The sequence below is a fragment of the Fusarium musae genome, chromosome 10 (assembly GCF_019915245.1).
Source record: "Fusarium musae strain F31 chromosome 10, whole genome shotgun sequence".
Lineage (NCBI taxonomy): Eukaryota > Fungi > Ascomycota > Sordariomycetes > Hypocreales > Nectriaceae > Fusarium > Fusarium musae.
Genome location: NC_058396.1, coordinates 1,026,936 through 1,054,759, shown reverse-complemented (window position 1 = coordinate 1,054,759; position 27,824 = coordinate 1,026,936). Strand labels below are relative to the sequence as shown.

The window sequence follows — 27,824 nt, the reverse complement described above, 5'->3', positions numbered from 1 at the left end:
GTATCTTCCGTGGGCTCGATCGTCGGTGTAGCGACCAAAGATTAATGCGGGGTCGCATGGATGTCGTCTAGGTCGTCGACCAAGTCAATTGTCCCTGGGCTAGCGATTGCTTGCTCTGAAGATACGGGAATTCTACATCCCAAGCGGAGACACGACAGATAAAATTAACAGAATCTTCATCAATTAGCTTTATTCGCCACGCGACTTGGACAGGCTGAGTGCCGTGGTCTCAAAAGGCACATCCAGAGGTTTGCCTCAACAAGATTGAGTCAGTATGCCTCCAGCTTGAGCACAGACAGACTTGTCTACTTTAAGCAAGTCATCCTTCAGGAATGGTCGATTGGTGGCAACGACTAGCCACATGAGGCATGATCTACTCAGATCCATCTCTGGGACATCCACGCTCTCGAGAGATTGGCGGATTGCAATGCTGAGCCTAGTGAGCTTCAAACCTACGATTCATGGAGTGATCGCTACTGCAAGATATCCCTTGGCCTTTTGCCCGAAGCTGTTGATAATGAATCAAGTTCACTCTAATACGACATTGCAAGGGATCCTAACAGAGGTAGAGGCTGGGGCCTGCTCGCATGCCCTCAGAGTCAACATCTTCTCTGTCAGCTCAAGTACCAAGCCCCACCGCGTATGCAAAGCAAAACCTCCAAAGAAATTACCATCCTCTGAAGTCTCAACGTTTTTCACAGCCCTCATCCAACTTGGCACGGCAAAACAACCCCCTATTAGCAAAACCGAAACCCAAACTAAGCCCGCCGTAATGACTCGAGCATCCACGTGCCGCCCACGCGGAACTGGCGGTTAGCCATACAAAACGAGCCCCTATCCATTAGCACGGAATAATCTTGTACGCCATCTTCACCTAAAAACACTAGCGAACGGCGGTCCGCCACTACGCGCTCTTCCCATTTGCTCATCTGGTAGATCTATGGGTTCACCATCTCGGTCTATTCACCAGACTGCCGGGGCTTCTGGAACCTCTAAAATCCCCCGTCATGCAAGATTCCGATCTACTTCGGGGGCCTGGTAGGGATTTACGATTTCTTTTTTCTTGCTTAAAGACCGTCTTCCTGTCACAACCCTGTCTTCTTGGCTGTTTGCTTGTTACCCTCTGTTTCAGTCATCATTTCCCGATTCGATTTCACAATGGTGGGTTTCTTAATACCGGATCACTACGTATACGTGAAGCCCAGTACTACAGATCAATTGGTCGCCAGTGTCATCTGGGGCTTCACTCTCGCTGTTGGAATCTTTGCGGGCCAGAAGGCGGGAAGACAGACATGGGATCAGTGGAAGCGCACAGGGCGGGCTAAGGCCTATGTCTGGATGATCTGGGCGGAATGGTTGGCGTCGATGTTGATTGGAGTCTTGTCGTGGTGTTTCATCCGTGGTTACATCGCTCCCAGGTATGTTGTCGCCCGGTCCCTCAGATTGAGACAACACACTGACTGGTAGTTCTTAGCTTCTGGATCTTCTTTGTTCTTCGTACGATATATCCTTCGAACGTTTTACGAACACGAAACTAACTGGTCTTTTAGTGTGCGCCTGGGTCGTCCAAATTCAATGCATTTGCGGAATCATCATCAACCGAATTTCTCTTCTCATGGTCGACAGACGAAGCGCCATCAAGATTCGATGGATAACTGCCATCACTCTTGGCCTCATCAACATTAGTGTCTTTTGCATTTGGATTCCTTCTCAGCTGCAAATATCCCAGCGTTACCATGATATCAACTACATCTGGGATCGCATCGAGAAGGGCCTCTTCCTGGTCATCGACGCAACACTTCACGGCTACTTCGTCTACCTGATTCGTATCAAGCTTATCGCCAATGGTCTTACCAAGTATCAGCCTCTGATGCGATACAACCTTGTCATGATTGCTGTATCCATGAGCTTGGACGTCATCCTCATTGGCAGCATGTCCATCGGCAATGGTTTCATGTGAGTCCCCGCTCTAAATGGTTGATGCCGGACCTCAATGGCTGACTCGCTTAGTTACGTGCAATTCCACCCTCTTGTCTACATGCTCAAGCTTCACATTGAGATGAACATTTCCGCACTTATCGTGAGGGTTGTCCGTGCGACCGGAGATCACAGCTCATACCCCTCTGGTACCGACGCTCTGCGCTCCAAAGTCAGAGCCGCCGTGACGAACAAGAAGGGTAACTCGAATCGCACAAGTGGCACAGGAAAGGGCGCTATGTTTTCGTCTACGGGGAGAAACTTGGAAGTGCGCATCGATGCAGGCGGTCAGATAGCCGACAGCGAAAACAGACCCCAGCCAGCGGGTATCACAAAGGTCACACAGACGCATGTAACAGTCATGCGCAAGCTCGAAGACGACGATGCCAGCTCGCAGTCCTCGACACGGCACCTGAAGGATCCTTACTCGTATCCCTGATTCACTAGGGCTGACGGAGGTGGAGGGGAGTTGAAAGCTGGAGACGAGACGGCATTTCGGTGACATTCTCTACTTGCCAAGCATAGCGAACATACGCCACAAAACGTGGCTCGGAGATTATAGAGATTGGAAGACCTAGAGTCATAGAAACGATCACTAGCATAACGTACATACATAATTAATAATGAATATCTCGACTTTGAAGCGCGACATGAAGGAGAAATGGAAATGGGCCCAGCAGCTAAGGGTTTTTCGCTGATATGATCTGCGACCAGGTTGCCCTAGCTCGGCATAGACTCGGTGAGCTTCGTGGAGCAGCTCCGGTGAGACACACTCTACACAACAGGGCTTGTAGCACTGAAGAAATTGTTAGTGCAAGAAGCTAGAAATAGTTAGCTGTGCGATGGTACAGCTCAAGTGGCGAACAATGACTAGCTACGAGTCTATTGAGTCGTCATCAGTCTTGAAATGATCGTTTTCCAAAGCTGAACTGTTGATCCAAGATTCCAAAGAGTAACCGAGCAACCGAGGTAGCGATTGAATAGGACTAGCTACAGCGTGCTCCCTTTCCAATTCAAGCTCTGAGTTGCATCCAAGGAACAACGAGGCACTTTCCCGTGTCAGGACCGCTCAAGTGACCCATGGGCTTGAGCTAAAAACCCCCAAGGTGCACAACCAGTGGAGTCTCGAGAATCTTGATGAGCCACTCACTGCTCATTTCTCAGCACGGCCCGGTGCCCGGAGCTCATTGCCTCTATCCACCAGCCTTATTCCAGTTAGGAGATATGGGGAACTCACCTTACCATTCTCAGATTGCCCCAGATGGGTGCAACGTACCCCGACCAGATCGGCGTCTGGACAAGCCCAGTTGAAACGTCCCACGTCAAGTAAAGTCTGATTGTAAGGGTCCAGAGATGGGTTGCTGAGATATTGGAAGGACCTGCGGGTGACTCGCGCGGGGTCATCCTGCGGCTGGCTGCCCGCAAGGAATAACCATCGTGACACGAGCTGCAGGTATATATATATAACTTCCCCTCACGAGAGGTATTCTCTTTTCGAATCACCAAGCACGACTCGCTCATCACCGTCTTTAATCCCATTCCCGACCTTCTAACCCCGTAGCCGAAAGGATCGTCTAGTCTTGACCATGGGTTTATATACTAAACTCGCTAGCGACATTACCGAAGTTGACGTTATCATCGCTGGAGGTGCGCTTGTTGTGTGTCTAATCCACCGACACTGCTAATTATCTGAACTAGGCGGAACAGCAGCATGTGTCGTTGCCGGTCGTTTGGCGGAGGCTGATCCAAATCTGTCTATCCTTCTAATTGAAGGTGGGCAAGATAACCGTGGGGTTGAGAGCATTGAGAACCCTGTGTTCTTCTTGGATCATTTGCTGCCAACCTCCACCACGACCTTGTTCTACAAGGCAAACAAGTCGGACAAACTGGCTGGACGCGAGTCCATCGTTCCCTGCGGTGGAACACTTGGTGGAGGCTCGTCAATCAATTTTATGATGTACACTCGTGCTCAGCGAGCGGATTTCGACTCTTGGAAGTCCCCAGGATGGTCTGCCGATGAGATCTTCCCGTTTTTGAAGAAGGTACAGATTTTGAGTTACTCTGGGGTATTCTGAGACATTTGCTAAATCTGTCTAGCTTGAGACATACCATGGCCGAGGTAACCCGGAACACCACGGCTTTAACGGCCCGGTCCATATCTCTGACGGTACATACCGTTCCAAGAACCCAGAAAGCGATTTCATCAACGGTATGTCTCAGGTCGGCTGGCCAGAGCATCATGACTTGCAAACTCTCGACGCCAACAATGGTGTTGAGCGATGGCTCCGATATGTTTCCAAGGATGGTCGTCGGCAAGATACTGCTACTGCTTATCTTCATAATAAGATCGACAACAAGAAGTATCCGAACCTTCATGTCCTTGTGGAGTCCAAGGTTGTTCGTGTTCTTCTTGATGACGATAAGAAAGCTGTTGGTGTCGAGTACACTCCCAACCCAGCATTCCAAGCTCAAATCACACCAACCCAACATCCGACATTGAGTGTCAAGGCTCGGAAGCTGGTCGTTGTTTCATGCGGTGCTCTGGGCACACCACCTGTTCTTGAGAGGTCAGGTATCGGTGCCCCTGAAGTCCTCAAGAAAGCTGGTGTCGACGTAAAGGTGGATCTGCCTGGCGTTGGCCATGAGTATCAGGATCACAACCTCATTCTGTACCCTTACAGGACCAATCTCCAACCCCATGAAACAGCCGACAGAATTCTCAGAAACCCCGACAAGCGCCCGGAGTTTATCAAGTCAAAGGATTCTATGTTGGGATGGAATGCTATCGATATCTCTTCTAAGCTCCGGCCTACAGAAGCTGATGTTACTGCACTTGGGCCTGAGTTCCGGAAGGCTTGGGATCGGGACTTCAAGGACCACCCCAATCGACCTTTGATGCTTATGGGCATGATCTCTTGCTTCCTTGGAGATCCTTCAACTGTTCCCGAAGAGCAATATGTTACCGTCGGTAACTACACGGCGTACCCATACTCTCGCGGCCACGTCCATATCACCGGCGCAGGACTCGACGACCCTCTTGACTTCGATGTTGGATTCCTCAGCGACGAGAATGACATTGACTTGAAGAAGCAGATCTGGGCTTACAAGAAGTCCAGAGAGATCATGCGTCGAACAAAGATGTATCGTGGTGAGATTGCAGCTGGTCACCCAGCATGGCCCGCAGGTTCCAAGGCCGCTTCAGTGGAGATCAACGAGGCTCTCAGCAATGTCACAGATCTTGAGTATTCAGCGGAAGATGACAAGGCCATTGAGGAGTGGGTTCGACAGAATGTTGCCACGACATGGCACTCCATCTCTACTTGTAGGATGGCACCTCGTGATGAGAATGGTGTTGTCGATGAGAGACTGAATGTGCATGGTACCAAGGGTCTGAAGTTGGCTGACCTGAGTATTCCTCCGGAGAATGTCGGTGCGAACACGAACAATACTGCCATTGTTGTCGGTGAGAAGGCTGCAGATATCATCATCAAGGATCTGGGTCTCGGTCCGTCGGCTAAGTTGTGAGGTTCAGCCTGTTGACTGGAAGTCTGTCTTCGAAGTTTGCCCTGGGCTTGAGCAATGCTTGCAAGGAAATTGACAAGATGAATTTAGTTTTATGTTTAATAGCAGCGTAGCAATGAGTAATAAATACACGGTTGGCCTTGAAGCCCGAACAATATGGTATCCAGAAAGATGCACTTACACGGTCAGGGGATTTGTAGTAACTGCAAGACCGAACGAAGTCCACACAATTTACCATCTCAACAGTAATGAAACATACCATAAGCAATATAACGACCCGAAAAAATGTTCTTCATTGAGCTTTTCTCGAGTTGTACACTTCCTCTGCTATATTGTGCATCTTGCAACAGTGATGTGAGGATGGAGGATGCAGGTGGCTGCCAACCGCAGCACAGCCCAGTCCTCACTCCACTACAGGCTTTCTGGAGCTTCCAACAGTTGATATAGACTTTGTCCGGTGCAATAGCAAAAAAATATAGCATGGGAGAACACCAAAAAAACATACAACAGCGGGGATTCGCTGGTCGTCACCGACCCAACTACTAATCCGCCGGTTAGTGGCTTGACTATGGGAGAGCAGACGGGATCCCGTATTTTCCACTACCTATGGTCGTATGTACCAGTAATGCTGTCGCCACAAATTATAGCCGATTTGTTTAGACAGCGTAGAGTGTCTGGTTTACCAACCTGCGGGTCAACAGTGCAGATCCATCCGCACTCCACAAAACAAAAATCTCTGCTCCATGCCTCTACAAGCTCTCTGCTGTACTCCTGGAAACTTTGTTATCTGGCAATGATATTTGCTCTCGTTATACGTAATTTACTCCTCAATGTTGACGTTCTGAACCTTTGTCAGCCTCGGCTGACCTCCTTTAAGGAATGTTCAGATGGACACTACCCTACTGTTTTGTTTCACTTTGAGAAACATTCCCATGAATGCCTCGGCTTTACATTCAATATACTATCTTCAAAAGTCGGCAGGTTAGCATTCGCCCTCAGCCTAATCGAACGTGCGGCCCTGTGCATTATTGGGAGAAGCTATCAAGACGCTGTCCATGGAAATAGCAGCAATTGTTGCATAATGTGTGTCAATCGCATGTGAAATCTACCAGGATCGCATCAAGTATTGCGGGCTAATAGGCCTTCCCTTTATGGTGTTAAATACCGAGCAGGTTGCAGTGCATTCGTATTAAACTGGGTTTCAGTGCGACCAACAAACTTCATGAGACAGGGTTGTGACAATCTCCACATCTTAAATGCAAGATACATTCGAGGTATCTGTAAGCGCTTGAGGGGGTTCCAGTACTAGTAAAGCCCTTCACCGGTCATTCGAGACCATAGTCGTAGCCACAAAGCCCCATCGCTCCTATTGCCTTTAATCAAGGCAGTTTGGGCAGCTTTTGTGAAGAGTGACAAGCGGCGGGCCGCTCGAGAACCAAGGGCGATCGACAAGGATAATGCCCCAGAAGTCCGAGGCGGAAACGGTGGCCTTCCCAATTGGCCTCGTCTATCCTGAATATTGGCCGAGTGGAGATACAGCATATGATACCACTCAAGTTACACGCAAGCATGAACAGATCATAAAGAGGGGCGCGTCCCAGTGTCGAGTTGCATGTTTCCCGCAGCGCATTTACATCGTCAGCAAAATGGCTTCCCCAGCTGCTCAACCAACAGCTGAACGTGCTGAAAGCCCGCCTGATGTACCTGTCGTACTAGAAGCAGAAGTACCATACCCAACACTATAGATAAAATGGTGGCTGATGAAGAGTAGGACAATGGCGGAGACACTGATTCGACATTGGACCTCGGGTCAGTCATGATGACGGACATCTTGTAAAATCTATACTGACAGTCAATGCAGAGAGGGTTCTTCCAGTTATATGACATCTCTCAAATCAAGCATCTTTAGCTACAGGTGAGAGGTCACACTTCATAGCCAACTATGCTTCTTACTAAAACTCTGTAGATATGAGGTAGGGCATACAAGATTCCTGGGTGATTCTTAGCCTAAAAGCTCAACAGCACGGCCGTCGATATCATGCATTCCATGAAGGCGCATACTTAGTGGTTAGTTCTCTCGACTATCGGATGTTCGAGTGAAGTCGACTAATCATGCACTGTAGCCAAACGACGACGAAGAGCAGAACCGCATGGATCTGGTCCATCATATCTATAGTCTTCTTCTAGCAGGGAAGCTGCATACTGCCCCAATTGACAATCCCCAACGCGTCCTTGATCTGGGCACAGGTACTGGCATCTGGGCAATCGATTTTGCAGAGTAGGTTATAGCTTCTCGGTAACTAGCTGAAGCCCCATTGCTGACCTTGGGAAGTGGGCATTCTTCAGCCGAAGTAGTCGGGACAGATCTGAGCCCCATCCAGCCGGACTGGTGAGTTATGAGCATGCCTTCTCCTTAGCCCAGGCTCATATTGCTTGCAGGGTTCCTGCCAACTGCGTTTTTGAAGTCGATGACTTTGAAGACCCGTGGGTTTACAAGAAGCCGTTCGACTACATCCACGCTCGAGAGCTTGAAGGATGCATCGGCAACGAGCAGCAGTTCTTTGATCGCGCGTTCGAAAACCTCAACAGCGGCGGTTATCTCGAACTCCAAGCCCAGCGTGGTTTCTTCATGTCAGACGATGACTCGATCAAGAAAGCTGTGAATGCAGAGGTCTGGGCTGAAGCAGTTCGCGACAGCAGTAGCAAATTCGGAAAGCCTATCGACTGCGCCATGAACTGGAAAGACAAGGTGATAAAGGCGGGGTTTGTGGATGTTCACGAAGAAGTCCGAAAGGTGAGCTTTATGTCTGTTGAGAAAGAATGTCGTTGGCTGATCATGAGACAGATTCCAATTGGTGCCTGGCCTAAAGATCCTGTCCTGAAGGAAGTTGGCAAATGCCAGGTTGTTCAGTCTTGTGCAGCCATTGACTCGTACACTCCAATGCTGCTGGAAAAGGTCCTTGGATGGTGCAAAGAGGAAACCCAGGTCCTTATGGCGAAGGCGAAAGGGGAGCTCCGAAACCCCTCTATTCATCTATATCTTCCTGTCTATTTCATCTGGGGGAGAAAGCCATAGGAGTCCGACCTCTGGCTGTCAGTACTGGGGAGGACATGATTTTGAATAGTACAAGTGATGCGAAAGGCAAATTAAAAGTTCAAATAAGTCCACTGAATTATGTAGGTAACTTACATTGCGCAAATCGTGACGAGAAAACGGGCTGCACTCGCAAGCTCTCCGCTTGTCGTCTTCGGCTTCGCCCGACCATGTTCAACGTATGGATGCCAATAATCTTCACCATGGCCACGAAGCCATTGCCGAGCTATTCTACGCTGGCGCCCAGTCCCCCGCTCTCTTACGGATGCATTTCCCCGAGTCAAATCTTTTAGAGTTAGACCTGTTCAACGAGTATGCCAGTCTGGATGCAGTTGTTGAATTGAACTGACAGGAGACGAGGTAACCTTATTTTGGCAATGATCAACGAGGTGGGGTACCCTCCGCTAACAGAGCCCCTATGGCCCACTAAACTTACAGCGCTGTTCAGCCGCTCTGCCGCTAAAGTTTCTGAGATTGTTGTTGACAGCGGCTGAAGATAGCGCTTAAGGCTAACCGATTTTCTTCTATCACAGGGGTCGGGTCTGATTCCTGGTTCTCGGGGAGGGGGGAAGGAGGGGGGAAGAGCAGATGGGCTCTAATCGTGCGATTCTGCGAAGCTCACGAGATTAGTGAAATGGGCCAGCCTTCAAATTCCATTGACCTCCACTAACTTCCATAGCTTAGGGCTGGCGTTTGGACCCCTCCACCAAATGAAACAGCCCGTTGGAGAGCAGCATTCACGTTGGAGGAAGCACAACAGTTAGGAATGCATGTGCACCGGGCAATCAGTAATACTTTAACTACCTTGATAAATGCCCCGTTGCGGTGTACTCTCATAATTAGCTTGTTGATTGCGTCGTGTTTGTCCTGGCTAAGGTAGCCTCTATGCCTGTCAACATCCATCAAATGTAACCTTGGCGGGGGATTATCCGCTAAAACCCCTGCCGCACGGCACACGGAACGTTTGTACCCACTGAGGCGTTGGGTTTATTTAGCGACCGCACATCGACTGACAGCACTGCCAAACACTACCAACAGTTTCTTTGCTTTTGACCATGCAAAGGCAGCCTCGTTTGCCTGAAACTCTGCAAGGGTTTGTTTGTCTTCTTGTCTCTTTTCCCTCTGTAGTCGAGTCTGTGACACTGAGCGGAGATGAATCGGAGCCCGGCTGCAATTTCCCCGACACATCCATGGCTCCCAGCAACGCAATGCACCAAAAGTTGTTTGCTCTTGCTATGAGCCAACAGAACAGGCCCAGAGCCTGATTCATTCATCCCCTCCTTCATCGCGCTCCTAGATCATCTCTTCGCTTCAAAGGGGCGCGCCTATATCTTGAAGACATTTCTGACCGTTGCCGCCGACTCTTCTCGACCTACAGCCCAAATTGCGCACGATATATGCCATGAATGCGAACCACGACGAGGCACCAGCCTCATACGATGACATTGGGGTCGGTGACGCACACCCAGAGGTGCAAAAATGCGTCAATCGGATCTTCAAGGCATCTGGGAAGTATCCCTGGGACTGGCTACCGAGAGATTACGTTCCCAAAGTCGCCGCTTGGGGGACCAACGCCGCGTTGAACCTCGCCCTTGCCGTTGAAGCTGTCCACGCCCCAGGATCAACGGCTACCATGGACCAATTGCGTGAGTTCCTGGTAGGAAAGGCCAGGGAGCGCCAGAAAGTGAGCAAGAATGGCAAGCCAGTCAAGCCCACCATGAACTCGGATTGCGCAAAGGCTAGAAAGTGGATTGAAGACAACATGGTCAACTCCCAAAGCACATCGAAACAGAACAAGCACAAGCGGTCGGGCCATGACGGTGCCTTTAGGAACGCGAGACTGAAAACATGGCGCCGGCTCACCATCGCTCAGAAGCAGCAACCCCAGGACAATCTTGGCGATGATGATGACAATGACGACGACGACGACGACAACGATTCATCCCCAGGGATTGACTTCAGTAGGGAAATGAGTGTTCTCAGCGATATCAGCAATGTGAGCAGTGCAATCGGTCCATCCGATCGGACTTGGACTCACAAGCGGGACATGCCTCCTCGTATGTTTCCATATATTTCGTTCTTGACCTCAATCCATGACTAACACCACCTCAGCACCCTGTCCAGTCCCTAGCAAACGCTCGCGTCAGGTCGAGCAATTCGTATCGACCAACATCGATGACTCCAAGGAAGCATCCAGTCTAGTCGACGCAGAGGAAGAAGCTTATCTCAGTCAAGCTGTCAGTACCGCGCCCCAGCTATTGAGATTCGCACCGACGCTAATTTCATCTCACATAGGAAGCGACGATGTTCTATGCTATTAATCGCAACCTTCGGACAGTTGGCGAAAGGATTGATGCTGCTGAGTTCCGGCGCAACGTATACAACCAGGAGATACACAATGCCCGAAGAAAATTAGCTTCAATCGAGATGCAAGCCAGCCACTGCGTCGCGAAAGCCACGAGAGAACGAGACGAAAAACAAAAGAGAGTGAGGCAATTGAGGGAGGAAAAGAAGACCCTTGACGCGGTGATGGAGAACCAAGGTGGAAAGTGTTCAGACGCTCTGCAAAAGATGTACGACGGCTTTATCTTGGAATATGAAGACGAGCAGAAGGAGCTCAAGAAAGCCCAAAACACTTTGGAAGCAATAGAAGAGGAAAATCAGAAGGACAAGCAGCGTCAAGACGAACAAGGTAAGATCACATCTCTAGAGAAGGATATTGCCAAAGAAGAAGAGATTATCAAGCGGGCGACGAGGAGGAAGTTAGCACTCGAGACGGTTCGTTGTAATGTGGATTTGGACAGATTTCTGTCTGCTCCCGACGAAGTACTATGCGCAGCTCACGAAGCAGCCATGAAAGGGCAAGAGTACTTGTCGTAGCACATCTTTTGTTGCTACAGCCAGCACCTGGCGAAGTCTGGAGTATCGGTTCAAACGTTATTGTTGGGTTCAAGTTCGGTTTTCGAGAGCGACTTTGCTGCCAAAGGCTTTATGTGGCGAATGGGTGGTAATGATAAAAGGACTTGGTAGCTCATTTTGAGGTGGCATAACTCTGATGACAACTAGAATCAAGTGCAAACGTGGGTATCTACTTCATAATAACAAGGAAACATCAAACCCTTGCCTTCCTGTAGCCTTCTTGTCTCACCTCCTGTGCTCGATGGTTGGTCGTGAGACCTGAGTTTTTCATGGAGGGACAACAGCCTCGAATCCATCTTGGATAACCTCTCCTTCAAAATTCTCTCGATAACCAGCTCCTTAAACACCGCAACATCATCGAAAGAGTCAGACTCTTCCTCATCAAGATCCCCATCCCGTCGTCTGTGAGTCGCGAAGCGTAGCGGCGATTGTGTGGGCTTGACTTTCCGCACAAAGTCTCGCCGTCGTGTGTTGTACCTCTCGGACCTTGCGCTCCAGAAGTCTTTGGCCATCTCGCCGAGTTCAAGAGTTCTTGCTGCTGTGAGCCCAGTGCAACTCACATCGACCTTGGACTTCCACTTGCCAGGCTTGTAAGTCGTGAAGCTCATCTCTTTGATGTGATGTCGTACTCTCATGTCGAGGAAGTGTCCCGAAGCTGGGAGGACCTTGTCAACCAGGCCCATGTCTCTTGCTTGAGAAGTAGATATGGGTAGCATAGCACGCAAGATATACCTTGCGCGCTCTGGTCCACAGCGACCGACGTAGGATAGAGAGTGATACTCTGAACCGTAGAGCCCGAGAGTCCGATACGCGGGATTGAGGACGACTTCGGAGCCCGCGATGACCACGTCGCAAGCCGCTGCCAAGGCCACGCCACCAGCAGCACAATTCCCTCTCAGCGCCGCAATAGTAGTGACGTTCTTCCGGGGAAATACGTCCAGTAGCATGTGCACCACATCATCAATGCGATTGATGTTCTTCCAAGACTCTGCTGCGGGATCATCACTGGCTTCAATGACGTTGAGGGCAATACCGTTGCTGAAATATGAGTCGCCTCCCATGAGCACGACAGCATCAAGAGCCCCTTGTAAAGCGACGAACTCGAGGGCTTCAATGAGTCGCGAGCATTGAGAGGTGCTCATGGCGCCGTTGTAGAACTCGAAGTAAACGAAAGCGACTTGGCGCTTGCCTGCACTCGCAGCAAACTCTACCCAGATCTCTTGGTGGGTTGAGTATGTTGCTTTAGACCAGTCGAGGAGAGGGCGTAGTGATACTGAAGTACTCAGGGTGCCTTGGTCGATGAGGCCGAGCTCGAGAAGGCCTGAGACAGCGGGGACTTTGGGCCAGAGCATTGAATCAACCTTGCGCTTCACTCGACGGATATGAGTGATCCAGATGCCTTGTCCATCACAGGTGGCGACGCAAACAGCATCGTCTCTGCAACCGATGATCTGTCCAGGTCCACGCTTGCATTTCGGATCTCTCCCAGCCTCAATCGTACCTCCGTAGACGTAGAGTCCGACTCCTCCGAACAGCTTTGTGAGGCAGCCAGGCTGCGAATCAGCAGACCTGATCTTTCGCGATATCGTCCGAGCGGGTTCGTATTGGATGTCGAAGTTGCGGTCCGCTGCCTTGAGAAGTGGTCGGCGGTGTGTTGGTCCACCAAAAAAGGGCTTGCGCAGTGTCACTGACAGGCTTTTGTAACTGCGGTTGGGGACAAGGTCAACCGAGATTCCACGAATGTCCTGTTTCTCTAGCAGTGACAGTCGAGATAGAGCTGCTGCGATGCCTGAATCGGAGAAGCCGTTAGCTGCCGAGACGATGCGGTGCAGAGCAGTAGCGGTGGCAGTAATGGCTGCTTGGGTGACCTCTTTACGGTAGAGTGTTGACTTGGTGACTCCGGGCGCATCGATGTCGATCTTGAACTGCTCAAATGCCCAGACTGGACCAGCGTCCATCTCCTCAGCAGCTTGTAAGACTGTGACACCCCAATGCGACCGGCCGTTCTGGCTCCAAGACTGGGATTTGAGTAGTTGGTCGGAGTCTACGACGTTGCCATCGTCGCCCATGAGCACCCAGTCGAGGGCGCTTGGTCCTGCATCACCTGGCGGTCCAGGATGGATGATGAGGGTGAGATACTTGGTGAAGATCTCGCTTGGGACTCGTGTAGTCAAGAACGGGCAGACGATGACGTTTGGTTGAAACAGGGCCGCCGCCTCGATCATGGCTTTGTCGGATAGCGCATACTCAATCGTGACATCGTGTTTCTGACTGAGGATAAGATACAGCTGCTGAGAGAGCGAGTTGTGCGCCGTGCAGAGAAAGAGGATCTTCATTGGCGGCGTAGTAGGCAGGCGACGCTCACCGGCATCGCTTGAGCGACTGGTCTCGCTAGTACCTCGTGATAGCTTCAGTGAACCCATGGTGAGATGTTACGACAGGATACTTTGCATGCAGCAGCAGCAGCAGCTGGGGAAGTCAGATGGCAGCATCATGGGGTTTAAGTAACAATCTCCACAAGTCAGTGAATGCTCAAGGTTGCGACATTATGACTGATAGTGTAACAGCATCATCATACTAGGCAGCCCAGCTGTGGGCAAACGCGCATGTGTCACTCAATGATACCCATCAACAAGCAGTGATTCATTGGCTCGACGAGACACGGCTACAATTTCGGTGGCTGACGATCTATCAAAACTCTCGCGACTAAACCAGGATGAGCAAACAATTCTCAGCACGGACGCAGCCATCACAATCGAAGATCAACCTTTCTTGATAGATTTTGTGTTTCATTGGATCGTGATATCACTTTTGGCTTTATTATTTCGGGTGATGGTGTGCCCCTTGCAGTTGCTTTGGCTTCTCAAGGGAGATTACCTGGCGCATGGCTTTGAGGCCTTACCGACAGTGTGAATGATCGACACGGCTCAGTGACTAGCGTAGCTGAGCTTTGCTTCTTGCTGGTCAGAGGAACCCGGCTGCTGGGTCGCAATGTATCGCAGCAATCAATAAATGAGGACTTAAAATCCCTCATGCTGATCGAAAGCATGCTAATAACCAAGGGAGCATCATCAAATGCATGCCCTGCAGTGAATGGAAGGCTAAAGAGTGAGGGACTGAGCGCGACTTATTTCATCAGGCTTTTCGCTCAGACGCGCCAAACACCAAATTATGATGTCAGAAAGATTCCATATCACAAAGCCCTACACCCTGTTTCGAGTGCCACGAGAAGCCGTGCGACCCAAGCACAGCAATGTGACTCAAGTCAGAGCCCAAGGGATGAATTAGTCCTGCCGTTGGGTTCTGAGGCCTTTCGTGCTGCAAGCAGTGATACGCGTCGCCGAAAGATTACGGAAATTGGTAATTCCGGTTATTTGTGGTGGGGAGAATCGAGCGGGGCGGCATACCGAGCGCAACAAAAGTCAAAACAGCAGCCCTTCAAGATGCAGGGTAAGTTGATCGGCATTCTCGACTGTTCAAGTGCAGAGCTAAAGGTCTTCTCATTGCATGACAAGTGTTGATCTTATGACTGTTGTCATAAAAAGGGAGGATTGGAGAACCGGCTTTGCTGTATTCGGACTGCACTTGCATGTTTAGGACTGTTTTCATGCAACCTCGTGGCGGCGGAACATGTGCCGATTCAAGGGATGATGCTCAGTGTAGTAACGATAGCTACAGCAAAGGTAGCATCAACGTAAGGACAATACCTAAGTCTTGGCCCTGAAGTGACAGAACTACAAGTGTAATATGACCGACGAATCGCAGCCCGAATTAATTATCATACCACTCCTTCCATTCTTTAGCTCTTGCCAGTGTTTCTTGATTGACTTCCTCGTTATTGTACAGGATTGTGAATTGTTATCGATAACGACCAAAATGGCCTGCGGGTCAACCAAAGAGCGGAGAGTTGCCGCTTCTATTCCGCAGCCATGAGATTGGTTGAGACAGCGCCACTACGGCGGCACGGTCATCCCTAAAGATAGCGGCGAGAGCACCGATAGCCTTCACCACTTGGACCTCGGTCTTCAAACAAATGGTAGAATTTGGCTCGAGTTTGGCATAGAAACTATAATAATACTCTGAGGACATGTTTGTATTACATATCTTGATAGCAATAAAAGCTTACCAGTCAAGACTTAGCGACAACTCGTCACCTTCTATGCCAATAAGAACCCAACTATGGTGTTACATCATAAAGCGGCAGTCCTAAGGTCCAAGAAGAGGCGATGGAACCACAGCAGAAGTGACATGACAAGATCTGAGCAGGGAGTTGTGCCGTTCCTAGACGACATATAATAGAGCTTGCGCTATTGTGTAGTCTAGTAGGGTGCAATACCAGTCTAGAAGGATATTGGAACACTACATTTGCAGTTGAGAAGCAGAACCGCTGCAGAAGTCAAGATGTTGGACAAGTTCTCTTTCTCCTCGCCATGGGACTCAACAAAAAACACTACATCTAGCTCACAAATGAGACATTGCAACACAGTGCCTGATCAATTCACATAGCATAATTGTTCTCCTGACCATCCTATCCTATCATTTCTTGCAGCTGTTGGGAGTATTTTCGGAGAAAAGGGGATGATCCCCCGCTCGTCATCGTGTTGCATTGGCAATAGTGGCACAGATAGTCGATACCCGCCATTGTAACAGTAACATCCTTCATTATATGATCTTCCACCAACGAGGTATTGGGTAAGCTTGTTGCAACTTCATGACCTACCTTGAGACAGCATCAATTTGCCCCCTTCGTCAACCTCCTTCCCAAGTTATCAGTTCCCCGGTAAATGTCGGATGTCCGTCGGACTTTGAGACGGTTCTTGTGACTCCAGCGGATGGCAGAAGTTCGTCGTTCAGCTCAACAACTCATGGGTACGGAACGAGCCCCACGAAACAAAAGCTGAGACCATCATGGGATCTTTCTACAGCGCGGAAAGGGCGTCAGGTAATAATAGAACACATATGTATACAACAGCGGGGATCTAGGGATTGTTCTGGGCTAGCGACTGGCGGAAAGTTTATATGGGTTCCCGAAGTGTCGGAATCCTTGGATCTTCCAGACTTGGGGACCCAGACCCGGGGACATGACGGGATGGATTCCCCTAGCAGGCCTGCCCTGACCATTCTTCACCGTCAATCTTGAACTTCCAGGTTCACAAGTCAGATAGGGAGCAAGATCATCGACTTTCATGGGCATCGGTCGTCGGGGATAGAATACTGGCATTTTCTAGCTGATGTTTTGCCCCGTTGAAAGGCGATACGCCTGGCGATTCTTAGCTCCCGGCTGTCGGTGGTCGCAAACACCGACCTGTAAAGGCTTAGCGCCTCAATGCTCGAGTTTGAGATTTGCTCAGCTCATCTTTAGTAATCGGGCAACGCTTGAATGCCAAGGAACTTTGACATTGATAGAACATGGTATTGAGATGACATTAGGGTTTTCTCAAGTGTCAGTTTAATGAACTGATCTCGCATGGTAATTAACTTTACCGTTGGTCACTATTTCCCACTAACGCATGCAGAAGTGCTGTTCAGTCAGCCTCCAGCGATAAGCTTATTTGTGGCCCCTGCCAAGATCGCGAGCTCCTGAAGTTGACAGCGAACTCTAAGCGATACAATCTCAATTTCTGTGATCAAGGATACGCAAGTTCTTCCAGTGACTTGCGTACGTAACGTTTGCGACGCGCTTAATGTATTCAACGTCATTCGATGGAAGTTTATGGTTGTTTTACAGGCTGTTTGTTCACACCATCTGCCATTGGAGGTTGCGTCGCGTTGAAACCGTGGCTGTCTCGAGTACAGCAGGGCCGCAGAGGAAGCCATACGAAAATCGTGATGATTCAACATTATGAATCAATACAGCACAATTCCCGTGGGAGGAATCTGGGGCCAGGGAGTAACATCGTCTAAATGGTCTAGTAAAGGACCAAGTTTCGCAATGCAAAAGTCGTGCTAGTCTCCGTTGCGCTTGGATCTGATCAAGCTTCCAGTAAACCGGGACCTGACTAGTCTACCGTATGCCACCGCAAGAGTTACGGTTTAGGTATCGAACCATACTAAAGTTTGACGTCAAACGTCCTGTATGCACTAACAATGGTTCATCCCGCGGTGAGGAGCCGCTCAAGCCACCATCTTCAAGGCCAGTTTCACATTCCACGAAAAAACATGTTCGCCGAACAAAACAAAACAGTCTCAGGCATCTTGGCACTTACATTTGTTCTGAAGATCAGTTCATGTGGTCCGATAACATGCAGTGCGTCGTTAGAGCAGCGCTTTGCTGGACCGCTCGACAAAATGCGTTGAAGCATGGTGAAAACTGTTTGAAGGTCGCCTCGTACCACCAAAAATCATGAAAATTGCAAATTCAATAACCTCGTCTAGGTTCGTCTAAGGTTAACATTAATAGACTGCGACTGTTCAGCGGTCAACTTAATTTGGTGAAGCTATGATCACCCGCCAGGGGCTTTCCTCCACTATCCGAAGGCCCAAAAAGACATCGTTTCCAGGCCCCTACCGCCAAGAAGTCTTGAAGCCCCCTGATTGAAATGAGCGTTTCATGGTCTCGCCTTACTTCAATCAGCGCCGTGAGAATCGCCGCGAGGACAGACACTGGCTGGGTCTGCCTCAGCCTTATTGAAGCTACAGAGCTATGATTGAAGCGGGCAGAAGCAAAATATGGCTTGACTAATTAAGTTTTGGTTGATCAACCATAGCTCAGAGTTAACCTACCCGTCTTTGAAGCATATTTTTTAGGTTGTTTTGTCGCTGTTGGGCGAACGAACCTAAACGAGCTGTCAACAACCTTGGTTAAATTAAACAGCGTTGTTGATTGGTGCAATAACATTCTATCCACTGAAACAACCCCTAGAAGATGCGGCTGCCACCCGCCGCACTCTGTAACAACAGGTCTGATCGAGATAGCGAAGCGAGGACCACCAACTTGACCGGGTTCTTTTGCCTATGGAGAAGAAATGTTTTTCCCCATCTTGGCGTTTTGAATTGAATGAATTGGGGGCTTCAGGCGCTCCAACGACCAAGGATATTCTTCCACCGGACGAAAAACTGGCTCTGTCTGGTGTAAGGCCGAGTGCGGTGCGGTGCCGCGCTGTGCAGAGTGGAATTGATATCCCTGTGCGGCGCCAAAGATTGATGGTAGGGAGAGTCGAGATCCAGAATCTATAAAGACATCTCATGTCCTCCGTCCTTCTCGATTTTTCCCCTTCTCATCACCATCAACAGATCTTCATCTTCTTTCATTCACTTCAGTCTTTCTTTCGAAGAGCTAGTCTCTCGTTCCTTTCGTTACAATTCAACCGAGCCAGTCTCCAGCACTACCAATCAATCTACTATCCCTCAAACCAACCAACTCTTATTTCAAGATGAAGTTCTCCGCTCTCGCCCTCGCTGCCCTCTCGCAGGTCGCCTCTGCCCACTACTTCTTCGACGTCACCGCTCTCAACGGTGCCGAGTCCAAGTCCTTCCAGTACATCCGTGACTTCACCCGTCCCACCAAGTACAACCCCATCAAGTTCTCCTCCAACCCTTCCGCCGACATCCGCGACAACTCCTTCGCTGATGGTGAGGACATCATCTGCAACCAGGGTGCCACCGGAACCGGTGGTCAGACTGAGGTCCTCGAGGTCAAGGGCGGCGATGTCATGACCTTCAAGCTCGCTGTCGGTGCCAAGATGGGTCACCCCGGACCTACTCTGGCCTACATGTCCAACGCTGGTGGTGACGTCAAGTCCTACAAGGGTGACGGTGACTGGTTCAAGATCATGGAGGAGGGTGTCTGCAACACCGGTGGTGACTTCACCAAGGACGCCTGGTGCAACTACGACGCCCCCTCTTTCGACGTCAAGATTCCCCAGGGTACCCCCAACGGCGAGTACCTCCTCCGAGTTGAGCACATCGGTATCCACAAATCTCACGTCCACCAGCCCGAGCACTACGTCTCTTGCGCTCAGGTCAAGGTTACCGGTGGCTCCGACGGCACTGTCGACGCCGAGATGGTCAAGTTCCCCGGTGCCTACAAGGACACCGATGGGTACGCCAACTTCTCCATCTACGGCGGTGTCAAGCCCTTCCCCATGCCCGGCCCCAAGGTCTGGGACGGTTCCGCTTCCGCTGGTGGCTCTACTGGTGGCAACACTGGCAACACCGGTGGTAGCACCGAGACCCCTGCCGCTGGCAACACTGAGGCTCCCGCTTCCACCCCCGCTCCCGAGGCCGGTAACGGTCAGCAGAACGGTGGTGAGCAGGCCCAGCCTCAGACTGGCAACAACGGCCAAAACAACGGCCAGAACGGTGGCTTCAACCAGCAGTTCCAGGGACAGGCTGGTTCCAGCAGCTCTCCTTGCCACGCTTAAGCGAGCTACCTTTTTTCTTGGAGACGCTGTAGTGTTTTGTTTTTACTGAAGGGGAGAAGCTGAAGGAAAGATGGAAGAGTTGAAGAGGTGGCTGGTCAACCCATGTATAAAAGAGTCCTGTTGATCGTTTCAAAACACCAAGATGAAGAGGGGATAGTCTGGTACTGTGCTCATAGTTTTTAGCTTTGTCTGTTTAATACGAAGCAGTCTTAGGACAAATCACCGTCTCACTCCTTCATAAGTGACTTTCCTGTACTAATCATTTACCAGAGTATCTCAGTATCTCCAGCTCTTAACTTCCTTGCCAATTGCTGTCTCTTCATGCCTGTCCTTCTTATTCTTGAGTTGCTCGCTCATGTTCTCATGGATAATAAATCGGATGAGCTCCACTGCCAAGGACATGCTTGCCTGCGTTTCGTTTCTTGACCTGAATCCTGGCAGCAATGTGCCGATTCGGTAGTTGGCTGATGCCAGGACTGTCCTCGCCCACCGTCATAAAAGGGTTGTCAACTTAGCACGAAGCATGTTGGATATTGAAGAAACGAGTCATTAACGTAGAGAGTGAATATGTTCATGTTGACATTTTGCAGCTATGACCCAAAAAACATTACCGCATTTTCGTACTGGCCAAGCGTATCACAATCTGCCGAAGTGACAAAGTTTGCAATGTGAATGGGCCACCAATCATCCCTTTGTGATATAGGATGCTGAACATGCAGTATCACACCGAGAAATCCTGACCCGATTGAACGATAATATTTATTTATTGTAAGTGAATTATTGGGCTAGCCTCCATCAAGAAGTGCCCGAGCCGCATGACGTCAAACATAAGCTGGGTGAGACATTCAAAATATCTTTGTGTCAAACGCTGAAGACTGTTAAACATCCTGCACCCTCACATTCATCACAATGGCTCAACCAAATAAATTTGATTGCGAAGAGATCTTGACAAACACTTCACTTCCGGAAGTTTACGATAAGCTGGTTAAACTGGCCGAAGAGTTCTCTGTTCTTGGTGAGATCGATACCGCCAAAGGCCTAGTTTCACTGCTCCTCCAGGACACTACCTCGGAATGGCAACGCGAGCAGCTCCATCATTTTGAGCCGTTCTTTGCGGCTGCCGACATATGGCCTGATGAAATCCCAGAGAAGGAACGAAGTGAAGCAGTATCAGACGAGACTGCATCTAAGCATGCCCTTGACATCGACGATGTCGAGGAACAAGATGACAAAGGCAATCTCCAGGAGCAGATAAAGAAGGCCCACCAATTCGGTGCGGATGGATCAAGCTTGGCTGATGCCCTGTCAAGTGCCTTCAGGTTGGCGTGGAAGCAGACCCCCAACCTGGAAGAAGTCCAGAACGATTCGAAAGTTCAAGAAGTTCTCGAACTCATCGCCCAGAACCTATACAAGAGAGGGATCATCTCGCGTCTTGCTGGACGCCATGATCTCAGTGGACTACTAGCTACAGGCGTATTGGCACGAAAAGTCCCCGTTGACAAGAAGAAGATTGAAGCCCTTGGCAAAGACGTCGTTGCCACATTCGCAGAGCGATTTAGAAAAGGTCGGAAACCACTGGACATAGAGTCAAAACCCATGAAAGACGTGCTGTTGGAGCTTGAACGGAACACGAAGCCAAAATCCCTCGAATATTGGGAAGAGATGGAACAAGATCCTCCGGAAACACTCTTCAATCTGCCGCCGGCTACAGATGAGCAGATATCATCACTGGAAAAGAGGCTGAAAGTAACACTGCCAGATGATTACAAGGAATTTCTGAAGATCACCAATGGATTTGGAGGTACGTGGAACGGCTTTCATCTCGACCCTCCTCTCCACAGCGTCGACGACGTCGAGTGGTCTGATCCTTTATTTGAAATCCCTTTCGTTCAATTTCATGAGAGTATCAGTGGAGTACTCAAGCTGGATCTACCAGAGAGAGATGACTGGCCAAACTCCGGCCCAAATATCGAGATTGGCCGTGAAGATGTCCTTGGTATTCTGCTCCTCACACCCGAGTGCACCAAGACAGTCTTCGAAGCATATGACACAGCATTCAAAGGGTCGGATACCTCGGAAGATGACAAGAAGCAGGAGATGAAGGTCATTGAAGCGCACTATGGAAGCTACGATAACATGAAGAAGTTGGACTGGGCTACTATTGAATTTCATGATTCGGAGGACATTCCATGCGGGACGTTTCGGCAGTTCCTTGAGAACAGATTGCGCAGAACAACGACTGTGGGGTACCCGGACGAAAACTCAAAGGAGGCTGGAAGTCTGGCTTATACCTGCTTGGCTGATAATTCTTAAGCGAACAAGGAAGATATCAACATCCATGCCAGGCAACAGGGTTACAAAGATTTGTCACGTACACGTGTCAGTTACGGAGACTCATAAGTAACAAAATATCAATTCAATTCGCAAAATGGTGTATTTGATCCTACGCTGCAAACAAAGTTCCGTCCGTCCCATGTTGATATATGCAATTTGGCTCCGAAAGATACCGCCGTCCGTTGTCCCAATTTTATCCGTGCCAGCGACTCCCTGAATCCATTTTTATCCCTAATCAAAATCCGTGCCACCCATGCTTTCATCCCTTCGTGTTCCCGTTGCTTCCATAAACCGTAAATACCCAAATTTTGTATGTAAGTAGGACTAGCTACTGCTTCTCAATTAGATGTAGCCAGCTACATAACAGCACATCCACCAGAGGGCGAAGGTGAACGGCTCCTCTTGCCTCGCTGAGAATGGCTCTTTGACTGCTTGGGCCTCGACGATCGCTGATCAGTCTTGCCTGTGCGTGTAGAGTATTGATCGTAAGGCTTGCTAGCAGTTGAGCGTTGACCATATGCCTTGCTTGTATGGCTATGCGTTGTTGAGCGCTTATCATATGTCTTGGTCGGTCGTTGAAGCCTGAGCCACCAGCAGACCTCTTCCTCGATACCAGACAAGATGGCGGTGAGTCTTTGCTGCCACGGTGCGAACGTGAAAGATTTGCCAAGGCTGGGCTTCGATGTCTTGGCTTTTGACAGGGGATACAGTAACTGACCCCGGATTTCGTCTCGGTAGAGCGGCAAGTTCTTTGCTGTGATAAGGTTAGATGGATTCGCTGATTGCAGGGGTTGGGTTGGATCGGGATTGACTCACGGGCTGGGTCTGTGTACTTGGTCTGGCCCTTTGCCGAATTGAACAGGGCTGTCAACGTGTTTGCACCTCTGACAGCAGTATCGCACATTCTCTTCTTATCGCTCTTCAACTTGGTACGATCTTTGTGCTGCTTGGGCAGCTTGATGTCTTCAATTGCATCGACAACATCAGCAAGGTAGTTGATGATGGATATCAACACCGCTCTCCCCAGCAAATCGCTATATCCACTGACGCCATCTGAGCGTCGTGGAATGCGATGAGCATGCTGAGGAAAATGAATATGATCGCTTGTTCGGTCTTTCATTATGGCTATTAAAAAAAGAGGTAAGTAGAGATGAATGAATAGATAGATCAATAGATAGATTAATTAAGCATTATACTAGTAAGAATAAGGATAGAATGAGATGATCCAAATGAGAACCGTTTGGTGAACAGGCAGCCGCCCGCTTATATAGCCAGATCGACGTTGTTTACGGAGGACCATCCCGGGGCCTTGTCAAGTCTCTCGATGTGGTGGTTTATACATGGAGAAGGCCAGAGCAAGGATGCCAATTAGAGAGAGGTCATTTCTCAACATTGTACGGTTACTAACGTAGTGGAGGTCTGTAACACGTTCAACGGGGCTCATGCACCAAAATAGTGGTCTGCAGCCTCATGTAGCCAACAACGATGAACTGTTACGCGGCCAACATGCCATGAAGAACGGGTCCATCGACCAAACCAGACTTTTGCATGCCTTAGCATGTGGACTTTGGGTAAGATGGCATGCGAGTTCGAGCTGATTTGGCCATGCATGCAACGTAAAGCGGCTGTATAGTTTGCCAGGGGGCGTTAGCACGATTATGCTTGTCTATGATCAAGACGATCCCATTGCTTTTGCCCAAGTCAAAAAAGCTTGACATCGGAATCCACTGTAACGCCTAACAGTGGAGATAACCCACTGGAGGGCCTCGATTTTGGGTCTCCATGTGCCGGGTTTAACGTTAGGTTCAGTGTCGTGCTGCGCTGGCAGAGCGTTCCGGTCGAATCACATCATGAATACTTGCACAAATCGCCACAATTTGCATGACAATCGTTGTGCAGAAAAATTCTCATCAAAAATTCGCTGTTACACAAGTCACTAGCCACATGTTTTATATGGATCAGGTGACCTATTCGTTGCTGTGAGTGAGTCAAGCTGCCAAGAATAGGACAGCAAGTCATCCCAAGTCGAAAATTTTGAGGGATCCGAGCTCGACCAGCACATGTCAATTCGAATTTTGCTGGCTCTGACTCAGACAAAAGTTGTGCTGTCAATTTGTGCGCTGTGTGACTGTTACACTCGCTAAACCACTGCGGGCGCACATATACCTGCCCCCTCGGCCCTGACGGCAAGGAAACGAAACAATCTGTTCTGTTCTGTTCAAAATGGATTTCTGTGCATTTCTGTGCATAGCATATGCATAGCACATCATCCATGTTATACATGAATTGTGCAGATCCCTTTCATGTCATGTACCCTGCATGAAACGGCATACATAACTGATCGCCGACATCGTTTTTGCCTAAATACATAAACTTCAGCTTGCACGCTTCAGTACAGAGATCAACATTGGCAACGACTGAAAACCTCGGAGAGATTGCCGATGTCACTTCGCGGGGAAATAAAGCTACGCACTGCCCCCTCCATTTTATTGCCAGATTGATCTGCCATTAACAGAACTTAAGCTTAATCTCTTGATGCTTAATGTAAAGTTCCGACTACTGAGTCCGTAGATTATGGCAGCTTACAAGACCTCATCATCGATTATGGTAGCGTAGATAATCTCCAATGAAGTTCTCCCAAGGCTTCACTAATGTTATTTCCCTATATCCGCCGTTCTCCCACTATGACCCCAGCCCACCTGAGTCGTCCAAAAGATCAGCCAAGACCGGACGAACAGTGAAGCTCGGTCCATTTACCCCGAAGTGAACCTGGATGCCGATTGATGGACTAACTGATACAGTATCATCGGCTGCCGATCTCAGCCGTAGCCACAGTCCCAAGGCTAATTCAAATAGCCTGAATCAAGTCACCAGTAATTACTCCGCATATCATCGTGAGACATGTTGCGATATAAGACGATGGCCTCGCTTCAATCAGACTGAACGTCACACACCATCATAGTCGCAGTCATAGCTCATCATGTGGCTCTCGACTTTACTCTTCGCTTTGTTCACCTGCGTTCTCGCAGAGGATGGTGTTGATGGTTGGCTGCGATATGCTCGCTTGCCATCAAGCGTCTTCATTAATGCCAAGTCATTTCCCCAAAAGATCCATGTAATTGGTGGTTCCGCAAAGAGTCCCCTTGGTAGTGCTGCCTCGGAACTCCAGAAGGGCTTCAGCGGTATTCTCAACATCGACCTGAAGACTGAGAGCAGCTCAAAGTCGTGTGACTTCTCACAGTCAATTGTCGTTACCACCGAGGAGAACCTCAAGAAGGCATGCAAGGGCAAATTGTCTCATCCCAAGCTTGAGGCTGACGGCTACTGGCTCAGCACTTCTGGCAGCTCTGTCAAGATCGTTGGCCAGAATGAGCGCGGTGCGCTGTATGGCGCCTTTGAGTACCTCTCAATGCTCGGCCAGGGCAACTTCAAGAAAGTTGAGCGTGCATCGAACCCGAGTGCACCAATTCGATGGGCCAACCAGTGGGATAACCTCAACGCAAGCTCGACTCATGGCTCTATTGAGAGAGGCTACGGTGGCCCTTCCATCTTTTTTGACGGTGTCAAGAATGTGCGAAAGGACCTCTCACGGGTTCCTCTCTTTGGACGTCTTCTCGCCTCCATCGGTATCAACGCCGTGGTCATCAACAATGTCAACGCCGATATCAGACTATTTAACTCTGAGAACCGTAAGGGTCTTATTGAGATTGCCGACCTGCTTCGTCCCTGGGGTGTTCAGGTCGGTCTCTCTCTCAACTTTGCGTCACCCCAATCGCTCGGAGGTCTGGATACGTTTGATCCCCTTGACGAGAAGGTGATTAAGTGGTGGCATGACCTGACAGATGGTCTTTACAATGGTATTCCTGATATGGCTGGCTATTTGGTCAAGGCGAACTCAGAGGGCCAGCCAGGACCTATCACGTATAACCGCACTTTAGCTGATGGCGCCAACATGTTTGCCAAAGCCCTCGAGCCCTACGGCGGTGTCGTTATGTTCAGAGCTTTTGTTTATGACAAGCTTGACTGGAATGACTGGAAGGCTGACCGTGCCAACGCCGCTGTTGAGTTCTTCAAGGAGCTGGACGGAAAGTTTGACGACAACGTGGTCGTTCAGATCAAATACGGCCCTATCGACTTCCAAATCAGGGAGCCTGTTAGCCCTTTGTTTGCACACCTTAGAAAGACCAATAGTGCCATTGAACTGCAGATCAGTCAAGAGTACTTAGGGCAGCAATGCCATCTTGTCTATCTGCCTCCATTATGGAAGACGATCCTGGACTTTGATATGCGAATCGACGGTAAGAAGTCCCAGGTCCGCGATATCGTTTCAGGAAAGGTCTTCAAGAGGCGCCTAGGAGGATATGCTGGTGTCACAAATGTTGGTTTGGACAAGACGTGGCTTGGAAGTCATCTGTCCATGTCAAACCTGTACGCATTTGGACGTCTCGCTTGGGACCCTACTGCGGATTCCAAGGAAATTCTCGAGGACTGGACACGTCTGACCTTCGGACTCGACAATAAGGTCCGAAAGGCCATTACTGATATGTCTATGGCTTCTTGGCCGGCCTATGAGAACTATTCCGGTAACCTAGGCATTCAGACCTTGACTGATATCCTCTACGCTCACTATGGACCCAACCCTGCCTCGCAGGATAACAACGGCTGGGGACAGTGGACTAGGGCAACCCGCGATCATATCGGTATGGACCGTACAGTCAAGAATGGAACTGGAAATGCTGGCCAGTATCCTTCCGAAATTGCCAAGCGGTTCGAAAGCACAGAAACGACCCCCGATGACCTCATGCTCTGGTTTCACCACGTCCCATACACTTTCAAGCTCCACTCTGGAAAGACTGTGATTCAGCACTTCTACGATGCTCACTACAAGGGTGCCGCTACAGCTCAAACCTTCCACAAGACTTGGGCATCGTTGAAGGGCAAGATCGATAATGACAGACTTGAACATGACCTCTTCAGACTCAAGTACCAGGCTGGTCACTCGATCGTCTGGAGAGATGCCATCAACGAGTTCTACCGCAACTTGTCTGGCATCCCTGACAAACAGAACCGCGTTCGTAATCATCCTTATAGAATCGAGGCTGAGAAGATGGAACTCGATGGCTACAAGCCTGTCAATGTCACACCAACCGAGACTGCTTCGAAGTATGTTGCCATATACACAAACAGCACTGGAACAGCCAGCACGACTCTCAAGTCCCCCAAGGGCACATATAACCTCGCTGTAAACTACTATGATATTGTTGGTGGCAAGTCTACTTGGTCTGTATATCTCAACAAGCGATTGATCGGCAAGTGGGTTGGAGACAATGAAGAGCGACTGGGACACTGGCCTAGTGAGTTCCTCGATGGTCACTCTGCCACTCGTATCACCTTTGAAGGAGTCAAGATCCAACCAGGTGACAAGCTCGTGATCATTGGAAAGGCTGATGGCAAGGAAACAGCTGCATTGGATTATGTTTCAGTTCTGCCTCAGGGCATTGTTGACTAGCTAGTCATTTTTTCTTGTAATCTGTATTACATTTACGACTCCGCTTTCGAAAAAAATAGTATTGCTTCAATGTTCAAATGTCAATTCATATGTGCTCGTAACTAGC

At 49.5% G+C, this 27,824-nt stretch overlaps 9 protein-coding genes across 9 annotated transcripts; 7 read left to right on the top strand and 2 right to left on the bottom strand.

Moving 5' to 3' along the window:
• Window positions 1–1,158: 1,158 nt before the first annotated feature.
• On the top strand, window positions 1,159–2,416 carry J7337_012510 (uncharacterized protein; the record flags this gene model as incomplete). Its single annotated transcript, XM_044830028.1, has 4 exons — window positions 1,159–1,418; window positions 1,475–1,497; window positions 1,551–1,956; window positions 2,011–2,416. The coding sequence occupies 4 exons, from the start codon at window positions 1,159–1,161 to the stop codon at window positions 2,414–2,416; spliced, it is 1,095 nt and encodes a 364-aa protein (XP_044674944.1).
• A 1,147-nt stretch (window positions 2,417–3,563) lies between these two features.
• J7337_012509 (uncharacterized protein) lies at window positions 3,564–5,502 on the top strand (the record flags this gene model as incomplete). Its single annotated transcript, XM_044830027.1, has 3 exons — window positions 3,564–3,624; window positions 3,676–4,019; window positions 4,075–5,502. The coding sequence occupies 3 exons, from the start codon at window positions 3,564–3,566 to the stop codon at window positions 5,500–5,502; spliced, it is 1,833 nt and encodes a 610-aa protein (XP_044674943.1).
• Window positions 5,503–7,318: 1,816 nt separating this feature from the next.
• J7337_012508 (uncharacterized protein) lies at window positions 7,319–8,575 on the top strand (the record flags this gene model as incomplete). The annotated part of the gene is made up of 4 exons (XM_044830026.1): window positions 7,319–7,332; window positions 7,466–7,472; window positions 7,623–7,777; window positions 7,810–8,575. The coding sequence occupies 4 exons, from the start codon at window positions 7,319–7,321 to the stop codon at window positions 8,573–8,575; spliced, it is 942 nt and encodes a 313-aa protein (XP_044674942.1).
• Window positions 8,576–9,995: 1,420 nt separating this feature from the next.
• Window positions 9,996–11,473, top strand: J7337_012507 (uncharacterized protein; the record flags this gene model as incomplete). Its single annotated transcript, XM_044830025.1, has 3 exons — window positions 9,996–10,650; window positions 10,706–10,830; window positions 10,889–11,473. 3 exons carry the CDS (start codon window positions 9,996–9,998, stop codon window positions 11,471–11,473), a joined length of 1,365 nt encoding a protein of 454 aa, XP_044674941.1.
• Window positions 11,474–11,661: 188 nt separating this feature from the next.
• Window positions 11,662–13,935, bottom strand: J7337_012506 (uncharacterized protein; the record flags this gene model as incomplete). Its single annotated transcript, XM_044830024.1, has 1 exon — window positions 11,662–13,935. The coding sequence occupies one exon, from the start codon at window positions 13,933–13,935 to the stop codon at window positions 11,662–11,664; it is 2,274 nt and encodes a 757-aa protein (XP_044674940.1).
• A 4,950-nt stretch (window positions 13,936–18,885) lies between these two features.
• J7337_012505 (uncharacterized protein) lies at window positions 18,886–19,875 on the top strand (the record flags this gene model as incomplete). The annotated part of the gene is made up of 1 exon (XM_044830023.1): window positions 18,886–19,875. One exon carries the CDS (start codon window positions 18,886–18,888, stop codon window positions 19,873–19,875), a length of 990 nt encoding a protein of 329 aa, XP_044674939.1.
• A 909-nt stretch (window positions 19,876–20,784) lies between these two features.
• J7337_012504 (uncharacterized protein) lies at window positions 20,785–22,188 on the top strand (the record flags this gene model as incomplete). Its single annotated transcript, XM_044830022.1, has 1 exon — window positions 20,785–22,188. The coding sequence occupies one exon, from the start codon at window positions 20,785–20,787 to the stop codon at window positions 22,186–22,188; it is 1,404 nt and encodes a 467-aa protein (XP_044674938.1).
• A 377-nt stretch (window positions 22,189–22,565) lies between these two features.
• On the bottom strand, window positions 22,566–23,329 carry J7337_012503 (uncharacterized protein; the record flags this gene model as incomplete). The annotated part of the gene is made up of 2 exons (XM_044830021.1): window positions 22,566–22,963; window positions 23,026–23,329. 2 exons carry the CDS (start codon window positions 23,327–23,329, stop codon window positions 22,566–22,568), a joined length of 702 nt encoding a protein of 233 aa, XP_044674937.1.
• A 1,860-nt stretch (window positions 23,330–25,189) lies between these two features.
• On the top strand, window positions 25,190–27,718 carry J7337_012502 (uncharacterized protein; the record flags this gene model as incomplete). Its single annotated transcript, XM_044830020.1, has 1 exon — window positions 25,190–27,718. One exon carries the CDS (start codon window positions 25,190–25,192, stop codon window positions 27,716–27,718), a length of 2,529 nt encoding a protein of 842 aa, XP_044674936.1.
• Window positions 27,719–27,824: the final 106 nt, after the last annotated feature.